The sequence below is a fragment of the Daphnia pulex genome, chromosome 6, assembly GCF_021134715.1.
Source record: "Daphnia pulex isolate KAP4 chromosome 6, ASM2113471v1".
NCBI classification, from domain to species: domain Eukaryota; kingdom Metazoa; phylum Arthropoda; class Branchiopoda; order Diplostraca; family Daphniidae; genus Daphnia; species Daphnia pulex.
In genome coordinates, this window is record NC_060022.1 from 1,351,647 (window position 1) to 1,370,117 (window position 18,471).

The window sequence follows — 18,471 nt, forward strand, 5'->3', positions numbered from 1 at the left end:
AGACTCGGTGAGGGTAAACCATTCTTATTCTTGCAAGATCAACTCGATAGAAACTGCACACATTTCAATAGATGCTGCTTACCCAACTGACAACTGTGAGCCAGTTGTTGAAGACGTATGCAGTACGACATGCGTGATGACTTGTTTTGCATGCAACCGTGTGGAGAAACCGTGTTACAGATTAACATACAAGATTAGCGAGCTCCCCACTTATTAAGCTAACGCTGTGCCTGCACTAGTTGGCAATAGACCAAAGTAAGTACTTCAATTCGGAATGTTAAGCATGTATATGTTTGTACTAATAAGAAGTGGAATTTGATCAGCTCTAAACAAACAACTTTTAAGAAAAATGTTTTTGACTTGTAGCCTAAGTTACAGGTTGTGTTGCCTATGGCAACATTCTGTGGGGAAATTTTTTTGTTGAGATGTCGCGATAGACGGAGGAATTTTCATTCGTCACTCCAGTTGTAACTTGATTTCCAGATTTCCAAAATAATCCAGTGCATTTATCAAAGCGAAAACATTTTTCTGAAGTCTGACAAGCCTGAAGAATGGAGCACTCTTCGGCGCTCTTTTTCTGTTAAATAACCGATGACCAAGGTGAATCAACTCAGGTGACCTCGTGATATAAAAGGCTATTGTAATACCATTTATAGGCTGCAAGGCATCAACTGCGTAAAACTGAAAATGTGCATTATTAAAAAAGGCTTCTTATCATCTACTTATAGAGTTGGATTCCTCAAGAAACAAATTTTCCGTTTTAGTAAGACGCCATAGAAATTTTAAAAAATTAAAATAAAAACGTGTTTGTACACGCACCGGCTTGAAGATACCAGTAGTCTACGCCCTAGGTTTGGTTGAATTTCAAATCAGGTATAAATACGACACCGGTCACCTTCGTCACACCCAGAACTAGACGAGTCAGTGCCAAGCTCAGGAATTACCATGAATCTCTCTGTAAGTAATAAACCCTATGTTGCAGTAAATCAACTTATTTCATCTTAATTTATTTCTCTTAATTTAATTCATTAAGATCGTTTTTTCGCTGCTCGTCTCCTCTGCATTTGCAGCTCCCTACTCATCTCATACGGCACCTGAAAATAATTACCTAATGAATTATTACTATCGCTACCCAGCTGCTGAGTACAAAGATGTCCAAAGTCGAAACATTCAATTGATAGCAGCTCTGTATGAAATAAAAAAGGCCGCCCTGTTGGGACTCTCCAATGTCCAGTTGTATTACACAGCCGCAAAATGGAATTTCATCCTTTGTCTACTTGATTCTTCGTGTCCGACCGTAGTATTCCCTCCCACAGACCCCTTTGCTGGTCGCTAAAATAATTGGCTTAAAAATGACATTCAATTCATTTATTCCCATTTTTAAAAAGAATTGTATGTGGATATATTAACGGTAATATTAGACTCGAATTTTCACATGTGTAGTATTCCATCTTGTGAGCACCTTTCATTGTTTCTAGAGCACAAATACGTTTGTTAATATATAAAATCAATAGATCTGATTTCACTTCAAAGAAATAATATACTTGATTGTTTTACCGTGTCGAAAATAAAATTCCAGAAGAGACTTTGTAAAACCACGAGCGAAGTCCGAGAAAAAGCAGAAGTCGACAATACATGTAGGCTATACAGTAGAGTGCATTGCACTCAAAAGTTGAAGGAATTCGATCTGTCCAGGACCATACATACATTAACCGTATAGCCATATCTATCCATTGTAGGACAACAGCATTGCTGCAAGAGAAGCCTTCCGTCCCTAGGCCAGAGCTATAGACTCCTGGTTGCTTCACGGCTGTGTTGGCTTCCCTATCCCGGTTTCAGGGTATAAGTAAGCCGATTTGTAAACTTTAAAAAGCGCCTCTAGTGAGTGTGTCAGCTACAACGTCCAGCTATTTTTGAGAGCCTAGATGGCTCTTTTTAAAGTTTCCACTTCACAATTCTGACAGGCTCCGCCCTAAAATCTCTGAAAATCGGCTTACTGTTACCCTGAAACCGGGATAGGGAAGCCAACACAGCCGTGAAGCAACCAGGAGTCTATAGCTCTGATAAGGCCTTTATAAAAGATCGGCATTTAAAATATGAATTAAGGCTGCCTTTGAAATTTGTGCATTTTACAAAAATGGCCGGTCAGAGACACCGCAGTTCAAATTGATTTTTTAAGGAATCTAAAACTTTTTAACTCTTTGAACACTGGAATCTTTCTTAAGCATGCTAAAAATGACGGTTCGAGGTGAGGAGAGGGAAGCTGGTTACCTCTGATAACAAAACCTGTTTAGCAGCCGGCCGTCGCTTCTTCTCTTTGAAAAGGAAGATCGAGGTGAATTAATTCTGGTAACCAAGAAAACTGCCACAAAGGCATTCCGTTCAAGACAAAAAGAAACTGTGCACAACTAAACTGTAAGTCGTTTGAATTATTGTTTCAATTCTCTTGCTTTCGATGACAAAAATCTTCTCTCTATGCACCGATGCTCCGCCCCCTTCTCTCGAGCTCCTTTCGTGCACACACAAACGCGCAAGCTGCAAGGATCGTCAAGGGCAAGCCATAACACGTGTTAGCCATTAAGTGTCTGCCGACCCCGTAGACAACCCCGTAGCGAATGAGATTGTCGGAATTTGTCTAAATGTTTACGTCTCGCGCGTCCGCCCGCTTGTGCGTCTGTTTAGTACTCAACTTTGTTTATATTACTTTGTGGTTGGAAAGATCTAAACGTGTCCAACGACGGTCCCCTGCGCAGTTGTGAGACTGACGAGCTCTGGACGAGCTCTCGTCGAATTTTGAAATTCGTCAAGGGCAGAGCATAATATATATGTCAAGGGCGTAGCCCTATCAACATATCAAGTGTCTGCCGAAACATTTTGATTTTAACAACCCCGTAGCGAATGAGATTGTCGGAAATTGTCTAGACATTTACGTCTGGCGTCCGCTCACGCTTGAGCGTCTGTTTATTGCTCAAGGATGTGAAAGTGTCCAACGACGATCTCCTGCGCAGTTGTGAGACTGAACTCTGGACGTTCTCGTCGAACTTTGAAATTCTCTTCCCTTTATTTTCCTGGTGCAACATAACATTTCTTACACCAAGTTTACAAGTCAGGTAATGTACTGTAATTTTCGTACTATTTATTTAAAAATTGAACGTCAGTCATTAGACGTGAGTGTAGCTATGCTTACTGAGTATACACTACTGACCCGCTGTATTATTATTAGCCCATACAGCAGGCGAATTTATAAATAGAAAGTGCTCAACATACAGTTGTGCGTGTCCATTTAAGGGCACGGTTGTATATTTACCCACAGAGCAGACACTGATTTTGAATTCAGTGAATTTAAGTCGATTGGTTCTTTATGATCAAAAATTCTATTGTCTAATGTTAGACTCACATTTTACAACATTTTTACACCAAAAACAGGAGTTAATTTTTTTACGTACAATGATATCATGCTACCTCAAGCCACAATTCTTTGCTCTTTGATTATGTATAACCACGTTAATAAGAAAATCATAAACTTCAGTCTGGATTTTGACAAATTCTTTTACTTCGTTTTGTGACTTTGATTTTCACACGAAAATTGCAGAAAATAATGTCCACCGAATTGAGTTCAAAATTTTTGGAAATACCCGCATTTGGACGACATTTCAGTTTGGGTACTCTGTACAATGCTCTGGCCGATCAAGTCATTCCAGGTAACTAAAAAAACATGATGCCCTACCCTGCTGCTTTATGCAACGATTTTATGTCCAACACAGTTCGAGTTGCCGTCTAAACATGCCTTATTAATTTATTTCCCGACAGGCTATACTTTCTGGAGTGAAAATGATTTCAGAAATGTCAAGACCACTAGGAATGATAATACCAAATTTTCCATCATTTCGTCAGATCGATTGAGCGAAAAACTTAAAGATCTAAATGTAAATGGCTCGCTACAAATAAGCATCTTAGGGGGGTTGATCGATCTCAAAGGATCGGCGAATTATCTGAACAAGAAGGAAAGTACTTGCCGCGAATCCAGCATTCATGTGAGGTTCAAGTACATGACAGCTGTCAAGTCTTTGACGATGGAACAACTAGACGAAAGCAAAATTCGCTATCCAGAAATTGCAAAGAACGGGAAGATTGGCAAGGCAACTCACGTCGTCACCCAGATTCAATACGGTGCCGAAGCCACTTTCACTTTCACCAAACGATTCGAAAGCGATGATGAAGAAGAAAAAGCAAGTGGCGAACTAAAAATAAACGTGGGAAAATTATTAAAACTACTAAAAGTTGATGCCGAAGTCGGAGGAAGCGTTCGAGAGAAAAATAACGACAGTGCGTCAAATATCGACTGTCAGTTTGAAGGCGATTTTAAACTTCCTGATAATGTCAAAGGACCGACAACGTTCGAAGAAGCTTTGGAATTTGCCAAAATTTTTGTCAAAGTCTCGTCTGATTCGTTGGCAAAAGACATTGCCGATGGAAACCCTCTTGGTGTGCCTTGCACCGTCTGGCTTTTCCCCCTTGCATTGATGCAAGATGCCGAAGGTGCACCGGCTATTCGGTATGAAGTTAGTCTCGCTATAGCGTCTGAATGCGTCAAACTGATTGAAGAATACGATAATTTGGAAGCGAAACTTAATTTGATGCTTAACGACTCAGCGATTAAACAAATCAGTCCTTTGTACAAGAAGCTGAGACTGTTCCATCACTATCTAACTTCTTTCCGCGGCGAGCTCAAGACCAATTTGGGAAAATTGATCATCGATATTCGCAGCGGAAAAGTTGACGTTGGCCATTTCAGACATTTGTTAGATCATATTACTGGAAAAAAATTCCCATTGAATCCAAATGGCATCAGTGATCGATGGCTGGATCAAAAGTATAAAGAATTCCGCATAATAAACCGATTTAAAGAACAAGCCCGTCAAGAGATCAGCTGCCAGAATAGAGATAACGTCACTTTTTTCCCGACCGAAAGGACTCTACAAAACACAATGACCAGTTATTCTGTGGATTTCGGCATAGAACTTACTTTCCCCTGGTTAGGTCGTGCGGAGCCTTTTCTTGAAATCGTGAGAAATCAAACGCTTAACTCTGAAATTATCACTGAAGACGACCCTAAGACAACGAATATCGGCATTGACAAAGTCTGGTATGAGGACAATCGCCTTGTCAAACGGATCCAGAAGGAAATCAATGTTTTTGCCAAACTAGCCAACGAAAAATCTCATGATAAGAAATTCGCTTTTGTTTTGACAACACCTGATGATGAGAACGCAACTTATGCATCCGAATCATCGATAATATTAGTTCACCACCAGCTAACAACGAATAGCGGATGGAATGGCCTCCAACTTATATGTCAATACTACCCACGAGACAACTTAAACGACGTCGTTCTACTCTTATTGGATGATACAGATATTGACAAATATTGGCACAAATTTAATTGCCTCTTTATTTTGTGTCGATTTTACCAGAAAGAAAATCTTTTGGAATTTGTTCAAGTATTCCTCGATCGGAAAATCGATATCAATTGTAAAGACGATGACGGATGGACTCCGCTTCTGATTTTATGCCGTTACTACGACAAAGATAATTTAATCGACATCGTCCGTCTTTTTCTAAATGAAAAGTTCGACTTGGAAATTAATTGGAGGAATAACGACAGATTTAACGCTCTCCACATTTTGTGTCGCCATTACACAAAGAAAAACTTAGTTGACATGATTAAACTTTTCATCCAAAGAAAAATAGATATAAATTGCAAAACCAACATCGGATGGAATGCCCTGCATTTTGTGTGTCGTTTTCAACCGAAAAATAGTTTGCCTGAATTGGTTCGACTGTTAATTCAAAACAAAGTTGACAAGGAAGCAATAACGACTGGGGGTGAATTTGGGACTGCGTCTTCGTTTCTGTTGGGACGTTTCAGAAAGGAAGAAGTTCTAGACATTGTAAACATTTTGAACTAAAAAAACCATCTATGTGGAATTATATAAGCAATAAAAAAATTAATTAATTTGTTCATCACTTAAAAAAAATATAACTCCAGGTTTTTGTGTAAAAAAACAAACAAAAAATGTGAGTTGATGGAATGGGGTAAAAACCTCGAAAAAAATGTGACATATTCTTGTAGTCTAGAGTTTTTAGTCTAGTTGTTGCTTGTAGCCTAGAGGGGGGGGGATATTGAATACTGCCTTCTATTATAAAGAAATAGCGATTTCGCATTGTTTAATGTGTTATGCAATTAAGTGTCTGTATTGTTTGTTTTCATTATTGCAGCAGAAATTAAAATGAGCTTATCAACCTACGACAAGGGAATAATGCAGTCCACTTGTAACAACAAAAAGTCTTACGCTGCTTTCCTGATCGACAGACCTTTCAATGAAGAAGACAACTTGAAGGCCCTCTTAATGAACTGTTTGCGCTACCGCCTCCAGATAGTACGGAATTCGGAAACCGGTACGGGAGGTAATACCAATGATGCTGATTCTGAAAGTGATTTTGAAAAAGATTTTCGCGAGTGGGACGACCTAGATTCGTCACCTTCATCAGAAAATTTTTTATCGAATTCGGAAGACAATGAAAGCAGCAGCACTTCTAAAGTGATTAGCGTGTACGATTCATTGTTGCAACTCATCGACGAATTTGACGCAACCGGCGCTGCTGAGATTTTCCGTCTGCTGCTGGAACGAAGAGCTGCCATTCCCTTGTTCGTTCCCAAATCCAAGAAGCATTATTTGAGTTTGCTAAGACATGTAACCTTGCCCAGGATCGACAATATCCGTCTGAGTGAGGACAAGTCCTTGTCGCGCGTTGCCGTGATTTCCTGCCGTCAGAGGAAGCAGAGTCAGACATGCGACATTCTGAAAAGCATTTTCAACATTGACAGCTTCCATTTTCTCGATTTGGCCACGAGCAACATTTCATCGGAAAGTATGCTGGCCGAAATTGGGTGTGGCTGCATAGTTTCTGATGATTGTAAAACTAAAACAACAAAAATTCAAAACGTTTTGGTCGTGCACGTCATGGGAGATTTCAAGCCCCTTTGGTCATTTCTACGTCGTTTTGCCGATTGCTTTTTGATTGAAGATTCGACTGTTGAATCAGAGTCATTTTTCAAAGCATTTATGACAAAAGACAAAAAAAGGGAATTGGATTCACAAGATGCTGCACTCGGAGTAGAGATGCACAAGTCGTTTAATTGCCTTTGGAAACCCTCAGACGGAACGCCGAGCCAAATAGAGAAAAAACGTAAAGAAAACGAATTCCTTCATTTCTACTTTCAAAACCAACTTTCTGATACTTTTAAACTTGAATTAAAATCGGATATCGTGACTTGTATGGATAAAACGTTAACTTCAAACGTCGACTTTGCAAAAAAACGATTGAAGTTGTGCGATATTCCCATATTAGAAGCTGAAGAATACCGCTCTCTGGAGTGTGTGTCACCGACCGAAATCGAATCAAAGATCGACGAGTCAGTTAACAAATCATTGGGAAACGTGAGAAAAAATGAATTTGTCCTTCAGAAAAGCTTTATGCAAGAAGCGGAACACCACGAGTCGAAAATGGAGAACCGATTGAAGGAAGAAAAGTTGCATGAAGAAGACGGGAAGATCAAAGTAATTCGTGAACAACGCCGCGCTTACACCCGTCAGGTTGAAAAAAACTCTTTACTCCGATTGTTTCTCAGTCTTCTTGAGACTAAAGATCCTTGTTCCCGCGTTTTATCCATTCGGGTTCTAGAAAAAGAATTGGCCAAACGTGGTGAACAGGAACTTGGCGAATTATTCAAAGATGTTGAGAATTTATCGGTTTCGTATTGGGAGAAATTAAACAATGCTGATGAAACAGATTTTCATTCAGTCGCAAAGAATCTTCGTTCCGCTAAGACCAACTTGATTGAAAATGTACTTGGCATCGAACATTTGTGGAGAGAGTTGAGTCATCTCTACGTGGACATGGAACCGGAACGACGGTCGCCGGCAATAGAAAACATCCCTCGTCTGGCCGCTCAGCACTTAATGGACGGATTCTGCCTTGAACTACTCGATGGCGATTCCAACATTATCCGCGAGAAGTGGATAAAAGAAGTTTTACAACAACTGGGGTCGTTGACGAAAAGAAAACGTCTCTTTATCCTGTCCGTCATGGGTGTCCAGAGCAGCGGCAAATCGACATTGCTCAACACAATGTTCGGCATCAGAATGAGAACCAGCGTCGGCCAATGTACCCGAGGTGTCAACATGCAGCTGGTACCCGTCGAAGGCCGTCCCGAATACGACTACATTTTGCTGCTGGACACGGAAGGGACTCGGTCATCAGAGTATCATGGTCTGCCCGGCAGCGAAAAAAGGGATAACCAAATGGCTACTTTAAGCATTTTACTATCGGACGCGACCATCGTCGTTATGCAGGGAGAAAACGACGCGGCCACAAAAGAAATTTTGCCGATTGTTTTAATGGCCTACCAAGGATCACAATTGGCAGAAGACAACGGCGGCCGGCTCAGTTCCAGGATGTTCTTCGTTTACAATAGGATCGACACCAGCCAGAAGGACAAGTTGGGCGATATCATTCAAAAACTCGGAACTTCACTTTATGAAGCTTTTCGTCAAGTGCAAACCTCGATTGGAAATTCTACTAATTTGAAATCGGAAAGTCCATTTGCCGATTTCAAATTTGACACACCTGACTCATCCGACAGTGACGTTCTCTTTTTAGGAAACGTCAAGAAAGATTCGGAACCTCCAAACGATGTGCCAAATGAAAAATACGGCAAAGAGTTAATTCAGTTTCGGGAACATATCCACCAACGAGTAACAAATGCAAAGAGCGGTAATACGTGCTGGAAAAGTAGATCCATCAACGAGTTTTCCGAATACACGGAAGAGGTCTGGAAGTGCATCTGCTCAGCCAATTTCATCTTCACTTTTGCCACGGTGGTGGAAAACATGTCGTTCGACCAATTGGATTTAGAGTACAAAGCGGTTGAACGAGAATTAGCTGAAGCCTACGAAAAGTCCTTCGAAAACATTAGAAAACGAATGAGAAAATTTATCGAAGAAAAAAATTTATTTTTATGTTCAACTTCCACGAGAGACCAAGACGGCAAAATTCAAGGTAGAAATGAAAATTCTCCTGTTTCTTCTGACCCCTTTCGATCTTCGCTTCGTAACGAGATATTTCTAGTTATTAAGGAGAAATTAGACGAAAAGGTCGAGAAAATTGTGAAAAAAGAAGGTCGAGAAAAATGGAGTCACCAGTTTGAAGAAATATGGAAAAATAACAAGAAAGATCAAGCCTTAAACTGGGAATGTAATCTGTTGAACACCTTTAATGTGTTGTTTACTTACGAACGTGACGTGGAGAAATATAGGAAGAAAATGAGGACTGAAATCAATACGCTCTTTAAACCATCATCAACGAATTCATGGACAGAAGATAATAAGAAAGAAAAATTCGAAGAGATGTTCAGAAGCATTTTGACTGAAGCGAAAAAAGAGTTCCCTCCAAAGGTAGTTAAAAATGAAATAACCAAAGTGTATCAAGAAAGCCCCGTGATTAAGAATAGGAAAATTGATATAAAGTGGCCCGATGTTGATGAGTCATTAGCGCTTGAAGCTAATCAGCCAGAGAAAGAAGAAGATAAAAAGTCAAGATGGGTTTTAAATCTTCTTTTTCAGTACCGGAAGCATCTTCCCAGTATTACCAATATTGTCAAAAAGATCAGAGGCAATAAGGAAAAAGAGGAAATCGAAATTTCCAAGTGTGCTGGTACCGTTTACGACACCATCAACAAAATTGTCTCTGGAAAACTCTGTTACGATGACAGCATTATTGAGAGTGTTATCCGCGAGGTAGATGAAAAAATAAAAAAAGCCGACAATCTCACTGAAAATACCGTAGCTACGATCATGCATAATCACGGTATGAGACTTATTTTGAAAGTGATGGAAAAAACTCAAAAAGAATGGGAAAAACAAAACTCCGTGCCCGCCAAACTCGAGTCCCACGAAGCGATCTTACGTAATACCTTCATGATGGTTTCACAGGGCGTGGAAAAGACGCAGTTATTTGCTGCTACCATGGCAAAAACCTTGGAGTTTTCCATTATTTCAGGTAATTAAAATTATACACACTAAAGTAACAATAATCTAATTATTCCGTTGTAATCTGTAGCGTTCGAAAAAGAGATGGTGCAAAAGACTTTTCAAGGAATTCGAAAGGAGCGTTGGCTATACGACGCCAGATTCATGCAAAAGCACATGGATCTCCATTTGATCGACTTGCTGGAAAAAAATAAATTGAACGAAGCACTTGATAACATACGTGTTCCTAAGGCGTTTTACGCAGACATACTCCAGCAATTAATTGCTCAAAAGGTACCCGCCGTTAAGGATGAATGGAAGAATTTCAAGAATCAATTAAGTCAAGCAATAAAAAAGGCGGCAGCAGTCCAAGTCGACAGTGGAAGAGCACAACAATTTGTCAGCCAATTACGCACAGAATTTTTGGAAGGTTATTTGCAGAGTGAAACTTTAGGTTCGGCATTTCTGATTGATTGCAGTGGTGAGTACGAGGATTGCGACAACGAAGAGAAAAAAGAATTTCAAGAAGCGTGCACACAAAAATTGCATGAAGTGCTAGAAAAGCAACCAGCATTTAAAAATCAAGGAGTCTATGCAAAAGAACTGAGTCTAAAAGTAGTCCAGTATATGGTAACTTTAAACGACCAGGCAGCACTACCACGTTGCGATGAATGTTGTCGCTTATGTAAGAGTCTGTGCCTCGAGGCGGCCAATCACGACATAGAACTTAGACCTCATGATGCAGTCCATCAGCCAGGAGGAGTTGCAGGATTTAGTTACCACCCGACTAATGAATTGGTTGCAACAACTTGTTGTCAATCTTACGAAAAAGACAGTTCATTTGTCCTTAACGGAGATGACACTAAATGGTATAAATACAAAGATTATGCTACGGTCTTTCCTGGATGGAAAGATCCTCGGATCTTAGAAGAATTGCCAGTGCGCGAATACATATTAGCTACTTACAACAAAGAAATTGCCGAAAAGTACAACCTTGAACCTTGTACTACAATACCCGCAAGCTATTTCCGACATTTATCCACCATTAGGAAACACCTAGAAGAGGAAATTGGTGGCTCAATGAAAGGTTGACATTATTCTTCTTTTCTATTTCTTGTTTGCTTAGTAGTTAAAAAATTTCTGCGCACACATGTTTTTACCTATGATTTATGTGTGGAGCGTAGTTACTTTTATACAATTAAATATTGTTTGATTATTATTTTTGCTTAATTACAACTATCTTGCTATCTTACAAATTACAATACACTATAATCGTAGATGAATTGATCTCATTTAATGTTATAAAATCTAGGATATAAATTTCATATCATCCTCAATATATACGCAGTCTACGCATAAGAGCAACGACCGCATAAGAATATGACAGAATCTACAAATATGCGTGTTTCCATATTTATCCATTCAAGTAGCAGGTTAAGTCAGTTATCGTTTTTTGTTTTTTATTGTCGCGCCTTTTCATCCAGCAGGAAAAAGGATTCTAAAAGTGGTTCATAGGTGGCGTTTTAGGGCCAAAGCCAAAAGAAAGAAGGAAATGTACACGTACGGGGGAGGGGGGGGGGGGGAATAATGCAACCGAGTCGTTAGTCGTGCATTATGTGTGAGAAATAGGAAAATAGGAAAATTCATGAATTAGCAATGGTGATTAATTTCTGTATGATAACGGAATGGATATCTTTTTTTAAGTTGAAAAAGAAAATTACAATTACCGATAATGTAATCAAAATAATTTAATCGTCACTTCTTTTTTATTCTGCAGCATTTAAAAATGAAATGATGAAGAAAACGTTAATAGAAATTTGAAACGAGCGTTGGCTGCACAACGCCAGACTCCTGCAAAAGCACATGGATCTTTATTTGATCGACTTGCTAGAAAAAAATCTAGTGGAAGAAGTACTTGAAAACATACGCCATCCTAAGAGGTTTTAGTTACGCCGACGTGCTCCATCGATTAATTGCTCTAAAGGTTCCCAGCAAGGTCGACGATGAATGGCAAAGTTTCAAAAATCGTTTGAGACAAGCCATCGAAAGAGCAGCCCTTGCAATCGAAGTCAACTTTGGAAGAGCGCAAGCATTTGCCGATCAACTGCGAACAGAATTTTTGGAAGGTTATCTGAAAAGTGAAATTTTAGGTTCGGCATTTCGGATTGATTGCAGTGGCGAGTACGAGGATTGCGACAACGAAGAGCTGAAAAAATTCCGGGAAGCCTGCTCCACAAAGTTGAAGGAAGTACTAGAAAAGCCATTAGCTATTGAAAATCGAGAAAACTTTGCAGAGGAAATAAGTCCAGGAGTAGTCCAGCATATGATAGCTTTGAACGATAAGGCAGCGCTACCTCGTTGCGACGCCTGTTGTTACATGTGTAAAAGTCTGTGCATCGAAGCAACCAATCACGACACAAAGCTCACACCCCACGACACAATCCACCAACCAGGAGGAATAGCAGGAATTAATCTTTTTAACAATGATGAATTGGATTCAACGACGTGCAGTCAGGGATACGAGCAAGACTATACATTTTACCTTAACAAAGATTACAGTGTCTTCTATAATTACAAAGACTATTCCAAAATCTTTCCCGGGTGGAAAGATCCTTGAATCAACGAAGAAATGCCAGTGCGCGAATACATTCTAGCTCCCTATTGGTCAAAAAATTTTCTCGTTTCCCTTTGTTAAAGTGCAAGTGCTTAAAGTAAAAAAACATTTTTGAATTTGATTCTTTACCCACAAAGAAAATTGTGAGGTACTAAAAAAAACAGGCCTGATCAGCAGTCGTTCTACAAATGAGTTATTCAATGAACCCTTACACTGAGTAAACCAAATGCCAAAAGAAAACAGTTCCAGTCATAACGGCATAGCTCAGGGAAAATCATGCTCGGAATAGTACGATTTACAACCAACCCATCAAATAGTCAAAAGGAAGAATAAAGATTAATTTGTCCTACCTTTTAGCCTGGGAAATACGGCCAGGCATCCCCAACCGCAAGTGCTCCATCCGTTGAAAAATCGAATCCACCAGGCAGGATAGGAAAAAGGGGGTCCTCGTGAATACCCCCACATTCACATGGATGTACACGAGGACAAATTGGATTTAAAGAAAGGGGAAGAAGAGAGACGTAACTCGACTAATATCGATAGTTTCTTCCATCAAAAACGGGATGCTGTTTATCTAAGTGAAAATTTAAAAAATGGGTTACGAAAAATATTTGGAGAAGCAACAAGTAAGGAAAAGTTGAAAATCAGACATTGGGCAAATCCTAATACTTAATAAACAAGAGAATTTAAGGTTTCACTGTAACACAGCATTCGTGCAAGTCATGCATCATTCAAATATCTAGCAGGTCACAGGAATAAAAGTTACGAAAAACATTAGGCTACTTAAATTACTTAGATTGTTGGTGATGACAGGTCAATACTAGCACAAGCAAAACTTGTGTATCTTATTGTTACGATGGCTGGATCAGGCCCTCAAATCTGCACCATGGAATCTACATAGAGCAAACAAACAGCCATGCATTAACAGTTGGACTTACACGATAAATCATCATTTCACTAATTTTGGACAGATTTAACTCTTCTGTTTCAGCACTCATAATCATTCTATTTGTATTCTTGGTGTTATTTACCTGTTAAACAGTATGGAGTGTACGTAGCCTATTACGCGATTCTATGGGCCTAAAGAGTAAAGACACGCGACCAAGATTGACACCGGCCACCGACACCACACGTGCAGCACTGCAGCCATCACGTATACGTACGTTTCCAGTTTTCTTTATAATCTTATTATTAAACTTCCGTCTCTTTTTCGAAACTCGAAAAACGAAAGCTTAGTCATCAAGTGTACAAGTGAACATCAAAGTATTAGCAGAGGTATTAGTCATCAAGTCATAGATATTGTTAAAAATCGCCCCCACCCCTTAAATCCAAACCGCTCAAAAGCGATCAAAGCGGTTTTCTCACCCTCGCTCGACATCCACTGAACAGATCGGGACTATTTAGTATCAAATTGTTCGTCTCATCAAATCACACTGAGCCAGACTCAAGAAAAAATTAAAATTTGCACGAAACCCGCAGATAATTACTTTCGTCAGAAAACCGTCACCAAGGACCCAATAGGAAGCCAAGAGAGAAAAAGAATTCATGAACGGTTCATAGATGGCGTTGAGCGTCATAAGAGAAAATATTATTCCTCACGGAAAATAAAATGAAACGAAATAATAATTAATCGAGTCGTCAACTATACTGGAAATACCGATAAGTGTTGAACCTGTTGTACGTATAGAACAACATTATTTATGTCTAAAACTCATAATTGAACTTTTCTCAAGTGGAAATCATCTGCCATCTCTCATCTGATTGAAAGAACAAACATCCGAAAACGTCAAAATTCAAATTTCGTGAAAATATCCCCCAACAAAGAAAGAAAAACTGGGTGGATTTGTGTTGCCCTCGTAATAATTTTTAACGACTGGGACGGCTAATTAGACGTTGGGGGGGAAGAAACGGCCGCTCGTCGTATTCCCCCGTAACACATAACCAGTACGACGCCTTGCGGTGCTGTTATACAAGGATGTAGGGGGAGGTTCTGACTGGAACAGCACAAGTTATCGCCGCGATTCTTTTTCGTGAGCTTCGTGAGTTTTTCCCCTGGAAATTTCGTTTGTCGTCGAGAGAATAAATCTCTTTCACAATTCATTACGCGAGCCACAGAGTGTCCCGCGCTATACCGTCCCAAAGGGACTCTGTTAGGGCCATAACAATTTTTCTTTCTTCCCGTTTGATTTCCAGTTGTGGAAGAAGAAGAAGTTAAGAACAAAGTTATGTATAGAAAATTTTAAAAATAAAGTCAAAAAGACAGACAAATCTTTCTTTCCTATTTTTCCAGAAAAACAGGAGGATGTCTGTGTGTGTTACGTATATACACTGTACCGCTCTTCCTCTCTCCCGCCGTTCTATAAACAGATATCTGTCCGTGTTGTATAGGCGTCCGCGTTCAGTTTCTCTACCTTTTCTGGGTTGGTCTCCCCCCCTTTTTCTCCCTCGCAACACTGATGCGCGTTCGTTCTAAAAACGGCCGCCGTCACACAGTGATATGGTGGTAGAATAGAAATAATTTGGTAGCCCTCCCTCGTCAGAATAGAACCAGATGGCGTCTGGGATTATATTCTCCCGCGTTCATTTTTTTTTTGTTGAAACGATTATGCTCTTCTCCTTCGTGAAATGCTGGTCACAGTCTATAGCGGAATAAGGATTTTCCCAAGCTATATAACGTTTTGTTCGTTTGAAAAGAGACCTTAGTATATTCAGTTTGGCTTCCCTATTATCATCCAGCAGCTCTATGAATATTATAATACATCACAAATGTAATAGGCGCGCTGTAGGGTGTAAATTATTATGTTACATCATTAGCGCGCCGTGTGTCCGGCTGAGAGGATACTATATTTTCTTTCCGTTCGTTTCTTTCTTATTCCATCCATCTTTGTCTCATTTTTTTTCTTTTCTTCCACTCGTCCGAATGCAATTCCAATCAAGTTCGAAAACCCCCAGCGGGAATGAAATTGTATATTATACCTTATAATAATGTAATAATGATAAATTCGTTCCTTATAACTTTTTTTTGTCTCTCATCTCTCTCAAAGTTTGACGGCGGGATTCACACCTGCTGTTATGGTACATAGTCCTTTATATGCGTCATCACGCACATGTGTGTCTGTCTATCTATGGCACTCCTGTCTGTATGCAATAGCATTTGCATAGAAATAATAATAAGTCACCCCGCGCACCAGACGCGTCAGCAGCAGAGCTCGGCGATGTGCTCACCTTGGCTCGACTGCTGACGTCCGCCCCGTCAACTGTTCATATCCTTTTGCGTGTCATTGTTATACTGTACAACCGCATCGACTGTAAATACATCCGACCAGCAGTTAGCCCAGTTCTTCTTCTTTTATAGGGCTTCGACTTGTATTGTCCACCGGGCGAAATTCAATACTTATTACTACAGTCTGTGCTCTGCTGCGGTTTCACTTGAAAACTAAATTAGAGGCACAAAAGTTCACAACGCAATCGAATCAACTGTTACCATTTTTGTCATCATAGAAAATTTTCTATAGACGCCAGTCTAAAATGAATGATGGGCTGCGATGAATAAAAATCACGAAAGCCCTATGTAATTAATTTCCGCTTGAGAATAATCGAATTTGCATTGCGGCGACGACGCAACGGATATACGTACCGCTATTGATCATCGCCCTGAGCGATTATATGTACACTCGCCGGTGACTCTTTAGCTTCAACTTTCGACGCTTGTATGGCTTTTTTTCATTTCAAAATGAAACAAGTTATTATCCGGTTTGTGTGTCCATAATATTTCATCTTTTTTTCTTCTTTTCTCCCGACCGATGACGTGTACAATAACAAAAGGCATCCCACAGAAAAAAAGAACGACTCAATCTATAATAGGGCTGCTGCTATAGCTAGATTTTTCATTCAGAAAACTTTCTCATCACTTTCACCCCTGCATGCGCGATAGAATTATTATTATTGGCTAATAAAATGCCCGCCAGGTATGGAAACATTTTTTCCCCAAACCGGCTCACGGCCATTTTTAACTTTGGCGTGGAAACTGTTATTTCGTGTTTTCTCAGCACCTATAGCTATATAGCTAGAGCTAGATAGCTGGTCGTGTCTTATTATGTACACAAGATAGAATCTCGAACGGGTATAAACGTACGAACGTAATCATTAAGGACGTGATACGTAGTACCGGTTATCTACTAGTAGAGGAGAAGAAGACAAAAAAATGTTGAGATTGTCCTGTCGTGCCAAATTATTATCTGGCAAAAAAGCTTTAAGGCTTTGCCGGCCAGTCATTTAAGTCAACATCAAACTTTCTATATACGTATGCGAGGATTGCGAGAGCTGTGAAATACACACATAGGTGTGGAAAGCGCACCTAATGCGCAAATAATATATCTAGACGTCCCAGAGTTGTTGGCGTTTCGTGGAAAAATATAATTTAAAAAAAAAAAACGGCGGGAAAACACACAATTTCGAATTTTTTTAAAACTGTAATGCAATCGGAAATTACTACATTTTTTTCAGCCTCGGAGCAACAATATAAAGGAAACGTGTCCAAACGTATAGGTTATAATGTAGGACTAGAGTTTGAAATGGATAGACGTGCGGAGGCGAATTGCCAGGTCTCATTCATCATGGGCCGCACTCCGGCCGATCATCATCAAACCCCCGGCTCACGGTCGGTTTCACGCGGACAATAGAAAACCACACGGCGAACTGTGCTGTGTGAGAGAGTCTGGCAACGAAAAACAGGTATATAACAACGCTCTCCCGCCGACCATCAATGACCCTTATTCATATTTTTTCTCGTTTCGTTTTCCATCATGATAGAAAACCGCGAAACCGTAAATATATCTAAACAGCATGAATGATGAGACCGGTCATTGAAAAATAATAAAAAAAAGAACTCGTCATACCGGAATTATTATTTATACGTGCTGCACATAGTTTGGGGAAATTAATTTTTTATTGAATATATAAGAACCAGTCGCGTCAATCATATAAACGTCGGAGAGAATTTTCGCTATACGCCCTTAAATGGCGCCGCTATTATTTGGCCAAGTCTTTTTCTAAACGGTTGGTGTGGTGGTGCTATTGTCCTATCTCAACGTTTTTATGGTAGGCCATTAGATTGACTTTGACTCGGCTAATTTCCTTGCCCCATTCTTATTTTATTACGCACATCTTTTTCACATTAAAATACATTTCTTTTTAATGCGCCGCTTTTATTATTTCACGTGGACGTTTTTGGACGCAGTGTCTGCTGAGTCCCATTGTCTAAGCAGGAATGACCGAACCAGTTTTTTTTTCTTTTCTTTTTTCTTCTTTTTATTTTGGTATAGTCGACCGATGAGTCAACACTTTATCAGCTCCACGATACTTTTAAAAATAAAAAAACATTTTATTTCGTTTTGACCCAGAAACCCCAAAAAATCTAGGAGAGAATTTCCAATTGTGGAATCAAGATCTAAAGTTCGTATCATAGACGCACGACAATATGGGAATGTAATCGACCGTTTTCCCTTGGCCAATGTGCGTAGTAGTAGTATAAACCTGCTCGAAAAAAACAAAACAAAAGGATGTCATGAGGTGAAACCATTAACATGATTTTACTTCCAATCCGGACTGATTCTTATATACATTAATATACGCAATTTGTTAGAGTTCAGCGCATTTTTTGGTTGTTGGAGGGGGGCCCACGTCGTTAATTGGTGCGACAAGCGGCCGGAAAACGTGACAAACAACAACACTGTGTCCTGTCGTATTACGCTTTTAATATCATTA

General features: G+C 39.7%; 2 protein-coding genes and 2 long non-coding RNA genes across 5 annotated transcripts; 3 read left to right on the top strand and 1 right to left on the bottom strand.

Moving 5' to 3' along the window:
- The first annotated feature begins 724 nt into the window (after positions 1 to 724).
- On the top strand, positions 725 to 1,568 carry LOC124196202. The gene is made up of 2 exons (XR_006875614.1): positions 725 to 957; positions 1,034 to 1,568. It is a non-coding gene; the product is annotated as an uncharacterized LOC124196202 (long non-coding RNA).
- Positions 1,569 to 2,485: 917 nt separating this feature from the next.
- On the top strand, positions 2,486 to 11,374 carry LOC124196195 (interferon-induced very large GTPase 1-like). Of its 2 annotated transcripts, none has more exons than XM_046591072.1 (3): positions 2,486 to 3,110; positions 6,283 to 10,122; positions 10,183 to 11,374. In XM_046591072.1, the coding sequence occupies exons 2-3, from the start codon at positions 6,291 to 6,293 to the stop codon at positions 11,181 to 11,183; spliced, it is 4,833 nt and encodes a 1,610-aa protein (XP_046447028.1). In that variant the 5' UTR covers positions 2,486 to 3,110; positions 6,283 to 6,290; the 3' UTR covers positions 11,184 to 11,374. The 2 variants fall into 2 exon arrangements, with proteins under 2 accessions (XP_046447028.1, XP_046447027.1); XM_046591071.1 differs by having other exon boundaries at positions 2,487 to 3,110; positions 6,280 to 10,122.
- On the top strand, positions 3,138 to 6,019 carry LOC124196197 (verrucotoxin subunit beta-like). The gene is made up of 2 exons (XM_046591073.1): positions 3,138 to 3,701; positions 3,811 to 6,019. Exons 1-2 carry the CDS (start codon positions 3,599 to 3,601, stop codon positions 5,967 to 5,969), a joined length of 2,262 nt encoding a protein of 753 aa, XP_046447029.1. The 5' UTR covers positions 3,138 to 3,598; the 3' UTR covers positions 5,970 to 6,019.
- A 1,228-nt stretch (positions 11,375 to 12,602) lies between the features above and the next one.
- Positions 12,603 to 14,209, bottom strand: LOC124196203. Its single transcript, XR_006875615.1, has 3 exons — positions 13,737 to 14,209; positions 13,498 to 13,598; positions 12,603 to 13,279 (listed from the first exon to the last, which is right to left on the bottom strand). It is a non-coding gene; the product is annotated as an uncharacterized LOC124196203 (long non-coding RNA).
- Between the last annotated feature and the right edge of the window lie 4,262 nt (positions 14,210 to 18,471).